The sequence below is a fragment of the Falco biarmicus genome, chromosome 15 (genome assembly GCF_023638135.1).
Source record: "Falco biarmicus isolate bFalBia1 chromosome 15, bFalBia1.pri, whole genome shotgun sequence".
Lineage (NCBI taxonomy): Eukaryota > Metazoa > Chordata > Aves > Falconiformes > Falconidae > Falco > Falco biarmicus.
Window position 1 is genome coordinate 2,247,761 of NC_079302.1, and position 15,554 is coordinate 2,263,314.

A 15,554-nucleotide genomic window follows, 5' to 3' on the forward strand; every position below is an offset into this window, starting at 1 on the left:
GAGGGGCTGGGGGGCAGCAGCCAGGATGGCCCAGCCCTGGCGTGGGGCTGCCGATGGTGCCCCACATGTGCCGGTTCCCCCCGCTCCACCGCCCTGCTGCAGCGCTGCGGGGGAAACTGAGGCACCTCGGGTGCTCAGCCCAGCGCCTGCGGTGGGGGCACCCCGGCTGGCTCCCGCGGGGCTGCAGTGTCACGTGTGGCACATGGGACGGTGGGGCTGCCCACACGGAGCCACGTGGAGATGTCCCGCCCTGCTGCTTGTCCCAGGGCGCGCCGGGATGGCAATTCCTTCCTCAGGTACGTGAATCCCTTCCTCTGGCACGTGCTGGGGCCTGCACCCCCCGGTCAACGCAGGCTGCTGGGGTCCCCGACACCCTTCCCACCTCCCGGTGAGTGGGGTGTCCCGGCCCCCCGGCTCTCCTGGCTGCGGGGGCAGGTCTGGCTGCGTGAGACCCCCATCCCACCCTGGGGGTCCCTTGCACCGGGCTGCCCCGCAGTCCCCCGGCCCCGCAGGCAGCGCTCTCCCGGCGATGGCCCCAGCATGGCCGGATCCCTGGCCCCCCGGCAGGAATGTGCCGGGGGGGCCCAGCATCCTGCCCGCTGGGACGGCTTCCTCTTTTCCTGATATATAAGGCCAGTTGCCAGTGCGTCCCCGCAGCGGCTGGGCCATGGAGCGGATGGAGGTGACAGAGACCTTCGCCGGCATCTCCCTGCCCGGCCACCTCCACACCCAGGAGTCCCTCAGCTTCGCCGCCACCTTCCCCTTCCGCCCCACCGACGTGGTCATCGCCACCTACCCCAAATCGGGTGAGGGCTGGCAGGGCAGGGGCAGCCAGGGGCGAGGAGGGGGTCTGGCAGGGGTGGGTGACTGGGAGGGGACCCAGGTGGGGGAGTCAATGAGGCTAGGGACCCCCAGGTTGGAATGGGGGGGGGGCGGGGGGGGGGGGTACAAGCTTGACGCCAGGACTGGGAGCTGCCTGCGTGGCCCGGAGGTGGCAGGGCTCAGGGCTAGCCCCCCCCGCCAGGCAGGACACCCCCGGCTCCCGCTGCCCTGCAGCCACTGCTCCCCCTGAGCACAGCGCAGGGAGCCCCGGCCGTCAGCACCCACCCTGCCAAAGCCCCTGCCCTGCGGGTGGGGGGCAGCCACCCCAGCCCCAGGTTGGCCCCAGCCCCAGGCTGGTGTGACCGGTGGGGGCGCTGGGGGTCCCACATGGCACTGCCAGCTCAGCTGGCACTGCCACATTATGCCATGCCGAGCCATTCAATGCCATGCTGTGCCATACAATGCCATGCCATGCTCTGCCCTGCTGTGCCATTCTGTGCTGAGCCATGCCATGCAGTGCTGTGCCATGCCATGCCATGCCTTGCCCTGCTGTGCCATTCTGTGCTGAGCCATGCCATGCAGTGCTGTGCCATGCCATGCCATACCTTGCCCTGCTGTGCCATTCTGTGCTGAGCCATGCCATGCAGTGCTGTGCCATGCCATGCCATACCTTGCCCTGCTGTGCCATTCTGTGCTGAGCCATGCCATGCAGTGCTGTGCCATGCCATGCCATGCCTTGCCATGCTGTGCCATTCTGTGCTGAGCCATGCCATGCAGTGCTGTGCCATGCCATGCCATGCCATGCCATGCCATGCCATGCCATGCCATGCCATGCTCTGCCCTGCTGTGCCATGCAGTGCTGTGCCATGCCATGCCATGCCTTGCCATGCTGTGCCATTCTGTGCTGAGCCATGCCATGCAGTGCTGTGCCATGCCATGCCATGCCATGCCATGCCATGCTCTGCCCTGCTGTGCCATGCAGTGCTGTGCCATGCCATGCCATGCTCTGCCCTGCTGTGCCATTCTGTGCTGAGCCATGCCATGCAGTGCTGTGCCATGCCATGCCATGCCGTGCTCTGCCCTGCTGTGCCATGCAGTGCTGTGCCATGCCATGCCATGCCTTGCCATGCTGTGCCATTCTGTGCTAGGCTATGTCATGCCACACCATGCCATGGCGCACCGTGGTGAGCCATGCCATGCCATACTATACCATGCCATGCCGTGGTGTGCTGTGGTGAGCCGTGCCGTGCCACGCTGTGCCATGCCGTGCCACACAGTGCCCTGCGCAGGGCTGGCGCTGCCCTGACCCCCACCTCCCCAGGCACCACCTGGATGCAGGAGATCCTGACGCTGCTGTTCAGCCGCGGGGACGTGCTGCCGGCCAAGACCATTCCCAACTGGGAGCGGGCGCCCTGGCTGGAGCAGATCTACTTCAGGCAGGCGCTGCGGGACACGGCCACCCGCCGGCTCATCACCACCCACCTGCCCGCCCGCGTCCTGGCCCCTGCCCTGCAGCACAGCAAGGCCAAGGTGAGGTGGGTCTGGGACGGTCCCGGGGGGTCCCCGCAGGGGCATCCCATGCCCACAGGGCTTCCCACAGCCAGGGTGATTGCCGGGGCTTTCTGAGCAGGGTGGTGGGGAATCCCCCCTGGCCATGGGGCTGACACCGTCCCCTGGCAGGTGATCTACGTAGCCAGGAACCCCAAGGATGTCGTTGTCTCCTTCTACCACTTCCACCGCCTGGCCAAGTTCCTGCCTGACCCCGGCTCCTTTGATACCTTCCTCACACGGTTCCTTGAGGGCACAGGTAAGGGCTGGGGGGGTCCCCGGCACCCCAGGGCTCGGCCACGAGGCCCCCCCCCACTCCCTGCCTCCCTGCAGTGCACTATGGCTCCTGGTTCGACCACGTCAAGGGATGGCTGGGCCAGCGGCAGCTCCTAGACATCTTCTACGTCACCTACGAGGAGCTGCACCAGGTGAGCCCTGGCGTGCCCGTGTCCCCGTCCCCGTCCCTGCTGGCTGCCCAGGGCTGACCGGTCCTTGCACCACAGGACCTGCGCGGCACAGCACAGCGGCTCAGCACCTTCCTGGGCTGCCCACTGGGGCTGGAGACGCTGGGAGCCCTGGAGCAGCACTGCAGCTTTGCCACTATGCGGGACAACGTCATGGCCAACTACACCCTCATCCCCACCGAGATCATGGACCACAGCCAGGGATCCTTCATGAGGAAAGGTGAGGTGGGGGAGGACGTGGCAGGGGACACGGGGGGCACTGGCCCCAGCTGCAGCCCCCCTGCTGCCCCATCCCCTCTGTCCCACAGGAGTGGTGGGCGACTGGCGCGACCACTTTTCCCCCCAGCAAAACGCCCTCTTCAACCGCCTCTACCAGGAGGAGATGGGGGACTTGGAGCTGCCCATGTGCTGGCCCATGGCCTGAGGGGCTGGGGGGGCCGGCATCGCTCAGCCCTGTCGCTGCACAACACGATGGGTCCCCCACCCGCCCAGGTACCCTGCATTCGTAGCCCCCCAGCACCCCCATAACTTATAGACCCCCATGCATCGCCCCAGGGGCCAGGACTGCAGCACAGCAGGGGGTCTGGCATGGAGCAGGGGTGGGGGGACACTGGGTGCATGACACCTCCCTGGGGATGGGGGACTTTTCCGGCCATCCATCGTGGCCATCCCTGTGGCCTTCCTTACACCGGAGCAGGAGTGCCTGGCCGTGACCCCCCTTCCGCCCAGCCTGCCCTGCGGAAATAAATATTTATTGCTGTTTCCAGCCAGGCAGCGTGTTCCCACGGGTGCGGGGTGGGAAGTGAGTGGCACCAGCAGTGCCGGTGGTGGGAAGTGCCTGGCGTTATCAGGGGCCGCTCTGGGTAGGGCCCCATCCCCAGGGACCCTCTCTGCGGCGGGGACAATGGCCGGGTGAACAGTGCCGCGGGCCATGGCCACTTGCCAGCTCCCGCCGTGGGGTCAATGACACGGCTGCACGGTGCCAGCATTTGCCGGCCGAGCCCACGGCACGGAGCTGGCTCCTTTGGCAGCACCCAGGCCCCCTGGGCCACACGTGTCCCGTGTCCCCCCCCCAATCTCTGGGGCCCTCCTGCCCCAATGCATCCTCTGTAACCCCCCAGGCACAATCTGCCCCTCGCCTGGCCCCAGCGCACCCCCCCAGTGCCACGGGTGGCAAGACCCTCCCTGGGCACCCGGTGGCACCGATGCCTGCCATCCCTGCCTGCCGTGCCGCCACTCCCCTGCCAGCCGCACCGCCGGTGGGTGCAGCCTGGCTGGGTGGCGCTGGGTGATGCTGGGCACCCCCAGCCCCGTGGGTTCACCCCACATACAGCCAGCCCCACACATGGGGGTGCCGGGGCAGACCCCTGCCCGCGCCAAGGGCCAGCTGCCGCCACAGCCTCGTCAGGCACTGGGTTTCTATGGTGACATCTATTATCCTGCTGTATAGGAGATGAATCAGGAGCTATAAATACACGGGCTGATCCGGGAAGTGCAGGCAGCGTGCTCTGCCGGCGTGCAGGAGTGCCGGCAGCGGGCAGTGCCACTGGGTCATGGCACTTCAGCATGGCTGTACCGGTGGATGGCTGAGTGCCTGCCTGTACGGGCACAGGCTGGCACCCCTGTGCTGTCACCCTTGGTGCTGTCATCCTGGGTGCCAGCAGCATCCCTGGCCCCGGAGCCCAGCTTGGTGGCACCCATGTGGCAAGCTCTTGGGTGGCCCCTGCCCTGTGAAAGCTGCACCAGGCCCCAGTTTCAGTCCCTGTGGTGGCCACACCCCACACCAGTGGATGTAACTTCCCTGGGAGCATCTGCTGGCACTAAGATGGCAACAAACAGCGCATGGCACAGGGTGAAGGACACGTGGCATGTGGCACTGCCACGCAGCACATGGCAGGAAGCAGCTGGCACACAGGAAACACCCGGCTTTCAGCGCAGCACACGGCGCACAGCACTCGGTGTGCCGCACATGGCGGCAGCGTGGCACAGTGCCCGTGCGTGGTGCACACCATATGGCGCAGCATGGCACATGGCCCATGGCATGCAGCCCACAGCCCATGACCCAGAACATGGCACATGGCATACAGCACGTGGCACGTGGCACACTGCATATGGCACGTGGCACACGGCACACAGCACAGGGTACATGGCACACGGGGTGGCACATGGCGCAACATGGAGCACATACCATGAAGCACACAGCGAGTGGCACGCAGCATGCAGTACCTGGTATGTGGCACGCAGCATGTGCCACACAGCACATGGCACATGGAACATGGCACGCAGTGCATGACATGGCACATGCAACATGTGGCACGCTGCATGGCACACGGCATACATTGCATGGCACGCAGCACATGGTGCATGGCACACGGCACACAGCACACAGCGCAGCACGTGGCACACGGTGCATGGCACGCGACCCACGGCATGTGGCACATGGCATGTGGCACATGGTACGTGGCACGCAGCACGTGGCCAAGGCCATGTGCCGGGCAGGAGCAGGACGCCGGCACTGCCTCTACTCCCGCTCCTGTGGCCTGGATTTGGGGCCGCGGCAGCCGGCAGTGGCACAGCAGGTGGCTGGCCGCTCCGGCACAACTTGAAAGCGGCAGCTGCTCAAAAGCATCACAGCTCCAAAGCGCCAGCGCTGCCCCGCACGCTGCCAGTCACGAATCCCCCGAAATACAGGGGCAGCCGGAGCGGCCAGCAGCAGCACCCGTGGCCATGCGGGCACCCGTGGCTGGGGGCTGCGTTTGGCTCTCGCTGTTGGCCAGGGTGTCACGGTGAGGGGCACAAAGGGGACAGGTGGCCCCCGGGGCTATCCCCCTGCCCCACTGAGCACCTGGCAGGGAGGTTCGGTGTTGGCACCTGGAGAGCAGTGGCACGGACACGGCTGGATGCTTTATTGGGGGGGGTCCCGCATGCCGCGGGGGGTTCATCATGCAGCCTCCAAATGACGTCACAGCAACAGACAAGCGGGGACTGAGAGGACCACGGGGACAGCAGGATTGGAGTGGGGATGGGCTGCAGGGTGCAGACCACCAAGACCAGACAATGCCCAGCGGGGACCCCCGGGCAGTGCTGGGGGGGTGGTCCCTGCACCAGGGCCCCATGTCCCTGGCCAGGTGCCAGTGGGGACATGCTGCAGGTGCCCCCCCCACCTGACAAGAAGGGGACTGTGGCAGGGCTGGGACCCGGAGGGGACGCCATTCATCCCTGCACCATGCCGGGGGGGAGGGGGGGGCCCTCACTGGGGCGAGCTGAGGTTGGAGTCGGGGGTCTCAGGGCGGGGGCAGCGCGGGGGGAAGGCTTTGTAGCTGTAGTACTCCACAACCTGCTTGGGCACCTCCGCCAGCACGCACTTCGCCAGGGCTGTCGGTGATGCCTGTGGGATGGGGGACAGCAGGGGACACCGGGGGGGGACAGGTGAGACCGGGGCTCACCGTGCCACCTGCCCACCCCCACGTGCAGAGCAGCAGCTGTGAGGCACTGGCTTGCTGCGCCACAATGCTCTGTCCTGCTGTGAGGATAGGAGGGGATGGGAGGGGACAGCAGGGGACAGGAGGGGACAGCAGGGCCACCAGTGCTCCACTCACATTCTTGAACTCCCGGAAGGGGACAAACTGGACGATGTCGCGGAGGACAGGTTCGCCCTTGGGGGAGCGCAGGATGCCATCATCCCCATCCAGGATCTGCATGTCGGTGAAGTCGGCGTTGCCCACCCCCACGATGATGATGGACATGGGCAGGTAGGAGGCGCGGACAATGGCCTCCCGCGTGTCCGCCATGTCCGTCACCACTCCGTCCGTCAGGATCAGCAGGATGAAGTATTGCTGTGGGAGGACAACAGATGCGCTGGGGGGCGGCCCGGCCCCGCTGCCAGCCCCATGAGGGGGAGCAGGACCAGGGCTCAGCTCCAACGTGGGAGCAGCCACAAGTGGCACGAGTGTGCTGGGTCTCAGCCCAGCCCCGCGCCAGCTGCCGGGGGTGGCAGGTACATACTGAAGCCTCCTTCGTCCGCTCCTCATCGGCCGCCACGCGAGCCACCTTGGAGATGATGGGGGCCACATTGGTGGGGCCATAGAGCTGGATTTTGGGGAGGCAGCTCTGGTAGGACTCCACGACACCCTGGATGCCTGCGGGGAATGTGAGGGGTAAGAGGGGGGTGTCCCAGCAGCACCAGGCTCTGGCATGGTGGGGTGTCACAAGACAGGCATCCCCGGCCCCGCCGGAGCTGGGCTCACCCTCACACTCATCATTGTCAGGGTTGAAGTTGATGGCGAAATCGTGGGAGACCTGGAGGGTGAGAGGGGAGGGGGCAGTCGGTGCCCACCCCCCCATCACCTGCCATGGCCAAGGGTGCCTGGAGGGACGAGCCCATCCCTGGGGTCCCCCAGGACCCCGACCACACCCTTACCTCGTATTTGGGGGGGATCCTTGCACCAAAGCCAAGGGCTGAGAATTTCTTATCACTGCAGGGGAAGGGGTGTGAGGAGCTCTGGCAGTGCCAGCACTGGGGTGGCCACCACCGGGGTGTCCTGGCCCCCGGGGACCCGCCAGAGCAACAGACCTGTCGTAGTCTTGGCAGATCTCGCCCACCGCCACCAGCGCCTTGAGGTACTCGTTGGGCTGGTAGGGGTTGATGTAGTGCAGGGAGCAGCTGTTTCGGGGGTCCCCGTTGGAGGCCGTGAAATCGATGGCCACCTGGTGGGGGGGCGGCAGTGAGGGTCCCCCCAGGGTGCACGGAGCCACCCACCGGTGTGTCCTGCTGAGGTCGGGTGGCTCTGCCAGCCCCGCTCACCGGCACTGTGGCACAGCCACAGCTCGGGGGGAGCCGGGATGTGCCGCCCATGGTCCCCTGCCCTGGGGACAACTGTGTGGCCCCGTGCTGGAGCCCCTGCCCAGCTCCCCGTGCTTTGGGGTAGGGGACGTTGCTCACCGTGAAGTGGATCTGGCAGCCACCCATGATGTAGTCCAGGAAGGAGTAGACCCTGTGGATCTTCCAGAGGGACCTGCATCAGCTGGTCCTGTCCCACGCGACCCCGTGACAGCCTGGCATGGCTCAACACGGCACGGCACAGCACGACACAGCATGGCATGGCACAGCACGGCGTGGCATGGCATGGCACGGCACAGCACGGCACGACACGACACAAGCACTCACCTTCAGGTCCAGCAGAACCACAACCCCTGAGTTCTTGTAGTTGCGCTTCTTGATTTTGTACTTGGGGTTCATGCAGTCCCACTGCACCTGCGGTACGCAGCACCCACGCGGCCTGCGACCCCCACCCTGGGGACACGGCCCCATGCGCCCACACCCCCCACCATCACCTCACAGACCCCTGACCCTGCAGCTTTGCAGCACTGTGACCCAACAGCCCCATAACCCTGCAGGCCCCCCAGCCATTAACCCCACAGCCCCATAACCCCGCAGCCCCATAACCCCGCAGCCCCATAACCTCACAGCCCCATAACCCCACAGCCCCATAACCCCGCAACCCCATAACCCCGCAGCCCCATAACCCCACAACCCCATAACCCCGCAGCCCCATAACCCCGCAGCCCCATAACCCCGCAGCCCCATAACCCCGCAGCCCCATAACCTCACAGCCCCATAACCCCGCAGCCCCATAACCCCACAACCCCATAACCCCGCAGCCCCATAACCCCACAGCCCCATAACCCCGCAGCCCCATAACCCCGCAGCCCCATAACCTCACAGCCCCATAACCCCACAGCCCCATAACCCCGCAGCCCCATAACCCCACAACCCCATAACCCCACAGCCCCATAACCCCGCAGCCCCATAACCCCGCAGCCCCATAACCCCACCTCTGCAGCCTCACGGCCCCACGACCCTGCAGCCCGCCGGCCCCAGGGCTGACGTCCCCAGAGGAGCACAGACCCACCATCCCTTCGCCAAAGAGGGGCGCAGCGAGGGGACAATGGTCCCAGAACCAGAAAGGAGCTGGGAGGTGCCTCTGGGAATGGGATCTGCTGGCAGCATGGAGGGGTGACCCCACGGGCTGTCCCCATGTCCCCACACCCACCTTGTTCTCCCCCATCGCCTTCTGCATCTCCTCAAAGGTGGTGAAGAACTCGCCGATGAAGTCGTGCTTGCCCCGCGAGTCGTAGTCCCACACCACGCACTGCAGCGGGGGACGGCTCAGCCCTGCCCGCTGCGGGGGGCCACGCACCCACACCCCCAGACCGCACCCGGCCCCGGGGGTCCCCAGCACGCTGCCCATGCGGGGCCGTGGGGAAGCTGGGATCCGTGTGCCACCGTGGCAGGGATGCGGGCCCCCTTCACCCTTCCTCACCCTCAGCTTCCTCTTCTCCTCGCAGCTGCACAGCGAGTTGAGGGAGACCTTGAAGGGCTCCCAGATGGGGCTCAGGTTGTTCTTCACCACCTGCGGGGCAAGGGGCTCAGCGGGGCCGGGCAGCCCCCAGGGCAGCCGAGGAGCGAATCCTGCCCGGGACCTCACCTCGGTGCGGTACACCAGCTGCTCGCTGCGGTCGTCGTCGATGCGGTAGATCTCCAGGAAGGGATCCGACTTGCTGAAGAGATCCTGGAGGAGGGAGGATGGGGCAGAGCACTGCCTGCCCTGCCTGCCCCACCTGCCCTGCCTGCACGGCCCCCCAGCTCCTGCGGGACCTGGCTCACCTTGTCATCCAGCTTCTTGGCCCGGAAGGCGAGCTCCACGTAGCCGTTGTTCCCCGAGATCTCCTCCGAGATGACCTGCAAGGTGAGGCGGCCGCAGGGTGCTCAGCGCCTGGCAAGGCTTCGTCCCCCTGTCCTCCCTGCCTGCGTGGGCAGGGTGGTGGCCTGGGAGGGGACAGGGTGCCACGTGCCTCCCCCAGCATGGCGGGGACCCCCAGGGTGGCTGGCAGACAGCAGTGGGGACCCTGAGCGCTGCCTGCCCCCGAGAGCCCGTGGGGCTGGGCAACAGGACATGTCATTGGGGACGCCCCACATGCTCCAGCTCAGTGCCACTTCTGTGTCCCAGCCCGATGACATCCCAGCACACCAGTCCAGTGCCACCTATGTGCCCCAGTCTGGTGCCACCCACATGCCCTAGCTCGGTGCCACCGCAGGGTCCCAGCCCGGTGTCACTCCTGGCATGTGTTGGGCCACTCACGGTGATGGTGGACTTGCCGGCGAACTTCCCATATTTGAGGAACAGCGGCTTCGTCACCCGCTTCTGCGCCACAATCTGCAAAAGCGTAGGGGTCAGGGAGAGGACACCACTGGTGGGTGTCCCCGGTGGAGGGTGGGGGCTCACCTGCCCCACGGTGCACTCCATGCCCCCCAGGAAGTCATCGTCATGTGTGCCCACACCGGCATGCCCGTGGCTGTCATACACCTCGAACCGCAGCTTCTGCACCTCCTCAAAGTAGTAGTCCACCATGAAGATCTTGGCGAAGACGGGGTTGAGGTTGCTCTTGATGACCTCACTGCGGTCCACCTGCACAGCGGGAGCTCAGCTGGGGGCAGCGGGGCCAGAGCCCAGCCTGGGGCCCCATCTAGACCTGACCAGGACCTTGGGATGCCAGAGCTCGCCCAGAGCCGGGCACGGGGATGTGGGGTGCAGGGATGAGGGACATTGGGCAGCTGCAGGAAGGACCGGCCCTGCACAAGCATTTCCCTGCCCGTGCTGGTTCTCAGGCAAAGGGCACTGGGAGGCAGCCCCATCGCCAGCCACGTGTGGCACGAGGACTCCAGCCCTGCCAACCCCCAGGTGCTGGGAGCGCTGCTCCCTCCAGGGTTTGGGGCAAGCCCCGTGGCCAGTTCGAGGGGATGCTCTGGCTCTGGGCCACTGTTTGCCAGGGCTCTGCTCAAGCAGGAGCAATGAGCCAGTGCCAGGACGAGCCCCTGTGCTCCCACCTGGGCTGGCCAAGGGCAAGGGCCACCACCCACTGACCAAGGGCAAGGGCCACCACCCACTGGCCACCGTGGCCCTGGCAGGTGGGTGGGTGCTCAGCATCTCCCAGCCGCGCTGGCAGTGGGTGCTGAGCAGCTTCCAGGAGCCTCCTCCGCACCCTGTCCCTGCCAGCGTTGACTCAGCAGGACACATCCTGGCCAGGGCACCCCGCCAGCCCGCCGGCCCCTGCCCACCGCCTGCCTGGCCCGGCAGCAGCTGCTGAGCCTGCACTGCCGCGCTGCTGGCAGGGCCACCCCGTGTGGCACCGGGTCTCCTGCACGGGCACTGACAGCCCCACAGCTCCATCACGGTGCTCCGGGTCTCGGTCACCTCAGCCCCTCCAGTGCCAGCCCCTGCTGGTGTGGCTGGGGCCATTTCGGCTCTCAGACCTGGTGGGCAGTGGTTGAACTGGCTTCAGCCGTTGTCTGGGCTGGGGGACACGGGCTGGCAGGGACAGGGAGGGGGCAGCTCAGAGTCCCTCGGAAACATGGCGCAGGGGGGCCTTGTTGCCCTTGCATGGCATGGCACAGCATGGCATGGCACAGCATGGCGTGGCACAGCATGGCGTGGCACAGCACACGGAGTGTGGCACGGCATGGCATGGCACGGCACAGCATGGCACACAGAGCGTGGCACGACACACTGGCACAGCTGGGTACAACTGGCTCGGCACGGCACAGCCCGGGAGCCGCAGCTGGCACGGGGCCCCTCGCCGCCCTGGCTCCAGCTCTGGCTCGGGCGAGCAGTCGATCACACGCAGCGGGATGTAGCGCTGAATGTGCCGGCTGAGCAGCGGCGATCAGCCAGCGCGGAGCTGCTGGCGCCAGCCCAGAGCCGAGCCGTGGGGAAACGATAGCAGGGTGCCACGCCAGCACCAGCGCCGGGCCCAGCCGCGGCTCTGGCGGGCGCCAGGGCCCCTGGCACAGCACCATGCGGGGCACACGGCTGCAGTGCCAGCCCTGCTCCCCCCTGAGCCGCTGCCCCGGGCAGGGTGAGGCCAGCCCACAAGGCCTGAGCTGCCCCAGTGGTGGCTGAGGTGTCCCTTGGCCATGGCGGGCGGCCCTGGAGCTGTGCTGGAGCCACGTGCCATGGGCACCCCAGGGACTCGCTCCGGCCAAGGTGCCTGCACCGAGTGTGCCACAGCACCCTGCCCTGCCCTCGTGCTCTGTGCCCTACGCCCTGCACCCTGCTCTGCACCCAGCTCTGCACCTCACACCCTGCTTCCCATCCTGCACCCTGCTCTGCACCCTGCCTCCCACCCTGCACACTGCTATGCTCCCTGCTCCGCACTCTGCACCCTGTTCCCCACCCTGCACCCTGCTCCCGACCCTGCACGCTGCTCCCCATCCTGCACCCTGCTCTGCACCTTACACTCTGCTCCGCACCCTGCACCCTGCTCTGCACCTTACACTCTGCTCCGCACCCTGCACCCTGCACCCTGTACCTGGCACGCACCCTGCACTGCGAGCTCTGCACTTTGCATCCAGCACCCTTTGTGTGCACTCTGCTCTGCACCATCTCCTGCAGCCTGCACCCTGCTCTGCGCCCCACTCTGCACCCACACCCTGCTCTGTACCCTCCACCCCACTCTCCCGCTTCTCCTGCGCCCTGCTCTGCATCCCGCACCCAGCTCCGCACCATCTCCTGCCCTCCGCGTAGTCACTCCTGCCCTGTCTCCGTCCCCATGGGCACTGCAGCCACCCTGGGGCCGTCTCTGCTACTCTCCCCATCACAGAGACACAAACCTTGCACCCAGCACCCTGCCCTCAGCCCCGCCACGACCCCAGTGACAGCCAGCCCCTGCCCTGTGGTGGGTGTCCCCCACCTGCCTACCTCCATCCACTGGCCCTGGGACTGCATCAGCAGCAGGACGCAGGGGTCTGACTTGTTGAGTGTGTCGCGGTCCAGGAGGTGCTTACAGCTCACCCGCAGCTCCACCTTGGAGAGCACGGCCAGCGGGGCCTGGGGGGACGGCTCGGGCGCTTCGCCCATGGTGGCCATGGCGCGGTGGGTGGCCGGGCGCGATGGGGGGCAAGCGGCCCCGTGGGCGAAGGGCATGTGGGGGGAGCGGGGCGGCACAGGCGGCCGCTGCCTTCGTTGCTGTCAAGGAGCGGGGCAGGTGCCCGTCATGCCTGGGGCACGGTGCCCCACGGTGCCGGGCGTGGGGCCAGAGCCCAGCTGCGTCGGGTCGGGTAGGTCCCTGGTGGCAGCGGGCACTGGTGGGGGCTGGGGTGGGATGCGCTGGTGGGTGGAGGGGGCTCCGGGGACCCTCTCCAAGGTGGGGTGGCCAGTTCCAGTCCCGATCGCTCCACGGGGCCCTGCGAGGTGTCAAAGCACAGTGGGGTGAGCCGGAGCTGGGGCACCCCTTGTGATGCTGCCCACGCACCCCCCAAGCACCAGATGGGTGCTGCTGTGTCCCCCGTCACCCACCAGCCCCCTGGGCTGGCCAGGGGTCCCACAGGGTCGTGCTTGGCTCTGCCCCAGCCCCACTGCAGGGACAGGATGCATCCCGCGAGGAAGGGGCACCGGAGTGGGGCTGGGGGGCTGTGCAGGAGTGGGGGCTGTGCAGGCAGCCCGGGGCCCCCACCCCAGAGTACTGGGGAGCAGAAACTCCCCCCCTTTACCCCTGCGGGCAGCGCAGCCGCCCTGGGCAGGGCTGGCCGGAGAGGGCAGTGGGGACACCGGGCCCTTGTCTGCACCACCGGGTGATGCTGGCAGCGCCGGCCATGTCCCGCTGCCCAGGCGGGGCTGGTGGCACCCCAGGGTGACGGTGGGATTTCCCCCATGCTGGGGACGGGGGCCACCTGCTACCCGGAGGCTGGTGACACCCAGCCAGGCAATGTTGCGCTGGTGGGTCATCAAGGGGCTCTACCAGCCCCGGGCTGGGGCTTGTCCCCCCCAGGCTGCAGCGCCTGCGCCCACCCCTCTGCCCATGCCCCCGCACACCCAAAGTTTCCTGGCAAAGTGATGCAGGCCCCCCCAGCACATGGCTCCGGTGCCCCAGCTCCGGCGGGCATCTCCCCCCTCCCTGGGAGCGCGGGCACCCCTGGCATCCCCCAGCGGAGGGGGCGCCGGCTCCCCCCCACCCCACCGTGCCCCTCACCTGGCTGCCGGTGGGCTGGGCTCCGCAGGCGGCCGGGCCGAGGGCTGGGTCGGTGTGCCAGCCGGAGCCAGCGTGCCAGCCGGAGCCGGTGTGCCAGCCGGAGCTGCCGCCGCTGCCACCTCCACACAACTGACTCAAGCTGCAGCTCGGGAGCGGAGCCCTAAGAGGGAGATGACAAGCTCCGTTAACTGCCTCGCTGCCGGCACCGGAGCAGAGCCCACCCGCGGGCACCGGGGCTGAGCGGGGTCCCTGGCACCGCTGCCGCTGCCAGGGCTGGTGCTCCCGCTCCGGGCGAGCCCCCCGTGGCACAGCCCTCGCTCCCAGCACCCCACAGCCCATCGCCCTCCCCTGCTGCTCCCCGTGGGGTGCCCGAGGCCCATCCTGGTCCCAGCCCCCTATGCTCTCAGCCCACACCCCAGCACAAGGATGGGGTGCCCCAAGACCACCGGCTGCCCTCCCCGCTTGCTGGAGCAGCTGGACCCACTGAGCCCCAGGCACCCCGTCCCTCAGCTGGGGGCTGCCCCAGCACCCCCCACCCACACACATCACCCCAGTGCTGTGGTGCTTTCAGCTTGGCTTTATGGAAGATGATGTAATTAGCCTGTATTTGGAGGGATTAAAATGCAGATAGGGCTAATGAGCACCAGGGCACTGCAGAGTCCCGGGTTTGGGAGCTAATCCCCAGCCCGTGTGACAGAAATAGGCCACCTGCCTTCCCTGCTCCTCCTGCAGCCCCACAGCACGGCCCGGGGGGAGCCCACCCGTGGGGGGACACAGGATCCCACCGCAGGCTTGGGCCGGGGGGCTGGGACAGGCCAGCAGTCAGCCGTGACACTGGCAGCCCCATGCTGGGCAGCCCTTGCCCCCCATTTTTGTGCAATCTCGGGTCATCCAGCTGTGCTGGGACTCGGGGTGGGGGTGGGCTGGTGCCCCTCTGCCACGGCGCTTCGTGGCAGCGGATCCCCAAGTTTGTCACCGAACTGCTAATGAATACAAATGGCTCAATTATCCCGACACAGGCGCTGGGCAGCCAGAACAGCCCCGGAACCGATTAGCCAGCAAAGGGGCCGGGTCAGCGCTCCGCTCCCCGCAGAGCTCAGCTGCCGCCTGCCCTGCCGTGCCAGAGCCCCGAGCCCCCAGACCCTCCTCCAGGCAGGGGCCGGGCTCCTCTTCAATGCCACCAAGGTAGTTTCCTAACAAAACAGTTTTAAAGAACACATGGAGCAGCAGCAGGGGTTGAACTGCAGGCGTGGGAAGCCCAGGGCAGGCGCCCCAGCAGCGGGCGCAGGGCTGTGCAGTCCCACAGGCCAGTGCCGGCATTGCACACTGCTCCCCTCCAAAACCAGGGTGCAGGACCCCACACGAGCACTGTGCTGCCACAAAGCTTCGTTAAATCTGGTTTCAGATTTCATTAAGTCTGAAGTATCGGCACAGAGACAGGTTAAGTGGGAAGCAAAGCTTGCCAGGGAGGGGGCACCTCAAAAAGAACCCTCAACTGGCAGCCAAAGCAGCCCCCTTAGTCAGGCGGGGTCCAGCCTACGAAGCTGCTGCCCTGGAGACAAAAGCCGAGGGGCCTCCCTGAAGGGCTGGCACAAGGCAGGGCCTGTTTCCCTTGCTTTCAGGGCAGTTCGAAGTCTCTCTCAACACAGCAGCTGAGGTTTCCCACGTCTGAACAGCACAGCACCCCTCCAC

At 67.1% G+C, this 15,554-nt stretch overlaps 2 protein-coding genes across 3 annotated transcripts; one reads left to right on the top strand and one right to left on the bottom strand.

The window, feature by feature from the left end:
- Positions 1-10: 10 nt before the first annotated feature.
- On the top strand, positions 11-3,600 carry SULT2B1 (sulfotransferase family 2B member 1). Of its 2 annotated transcripts, XM_056360226.1 has the most exons (7): positions 11-296; positions 633-806; positions 2,100-2,352; positions 2,503-2,629; positions 2,704-2,798; positions 2,874-3,054; positions 3,143-3,600. In XM_056360226.1, exons 1-7 carry the CDS (start codon positions 241-243, stop codon positions 3,256-3,258), a joined length of 1,002 nt encoding a protein of 333 aa, XP_056216201.1. In that variant the 5' UTR covers positions 11-240; the 3' UTR covers positions 3,259-3,600. The 2 variants fall into 2 exon arrangements, with proteins under 2 accessions (XP_056216201.1, XP_056216202.1); XM_056360227.1 differs by lacking the exon at positions 11-296 and having other exon boundaries at positions 628-806; positions 2,144-2,352.
- A 2,119-nt stretch (positions 3,601-5,719) lies between these two features.
- CPNE7 (copine 7) lies at positions 5,720-13,996 on the bottom strand. Its single transcript, XM_056361250.1, has 16 exons — positions 13,863-13,996; positions 12,593-13,077; positions 10,121-10,303; positions 9,977-10,051; positions 9,502-9,576; positions 9,323-9,406; positions 9,158-9,247; positions 8,888-8,986; positions 8,002-8,088; positions 7,777-7,836; positions 7,408-7,541; positions 7,255-7,309; positions 7,082-7,133; positions 6,840-6,973; positions 6,434-6,670; positions 5,720-6,222 (listed from the first exon to the last, which is right to left on the bottom strand). Exons 2-16 carry the CDS (start codon positions 12,815-12,817, stop codon positions 6,085-6,087), a joined length of 1,728 nt encoding a protein of 575 aa, XP_056217225.1. The 5' UTR covers positions 12,818-13,077; positions 13,863-13,996; the 3' UTR covers positions 5,720-6,084.
- Between the last annotated feature and the right edge of the window lie 1,558 nt (positions 13,997-15,554).

Excerpts from the sequence above, each read along its gene's own strand:
- SULT2B1 (XM_056360226.1), top strand. The coding sequence starts at position 241 with ATGTCCCGCCCTGCTGCTTGTCCCAGGGCGCGCCGGGATGGCAATTCC. Across the intron at positions 2,630-2,703 it reads ACGGTTCCTTGAGGGCACAG|TGCACTATGGCTCCTGGTTC; the intron begins GTAAGGGCTGGG and ends GCCTCCCTGCAG. Across the intron at positions 3,055-3,142 it reads GGGATCCTTCATGAGGAAAG|GAGTGGTGGGCGACTGGCGC; the intron begins GTGAGGTGGGGG and ends TCTGTCCCACAG.
- CPNE7 (XM_056361250.1), bottom strand. The coding sequence starts at position 12,817 with ATGCCCTTCGCCCACGGGGCCGCTTGCCCCCCATCGCGCCCGGCCACC. Across the intron at positions 9,577-9,976 it reads CCGGCAAGTCCACCATCACC|GTCATCTCGGAGGAGATCTC; the intron begins GTGAGTGGCCCA and ends CTCACCTTGCAG. Across the intron at positions 9,248-9,322 it reads AGCTGGTGTACCGCACCGAG|GTGGTGAAGAACAACCTGAG; the intron begins GTGAGGTCCCGG and ends CTTGCCCCGCAG.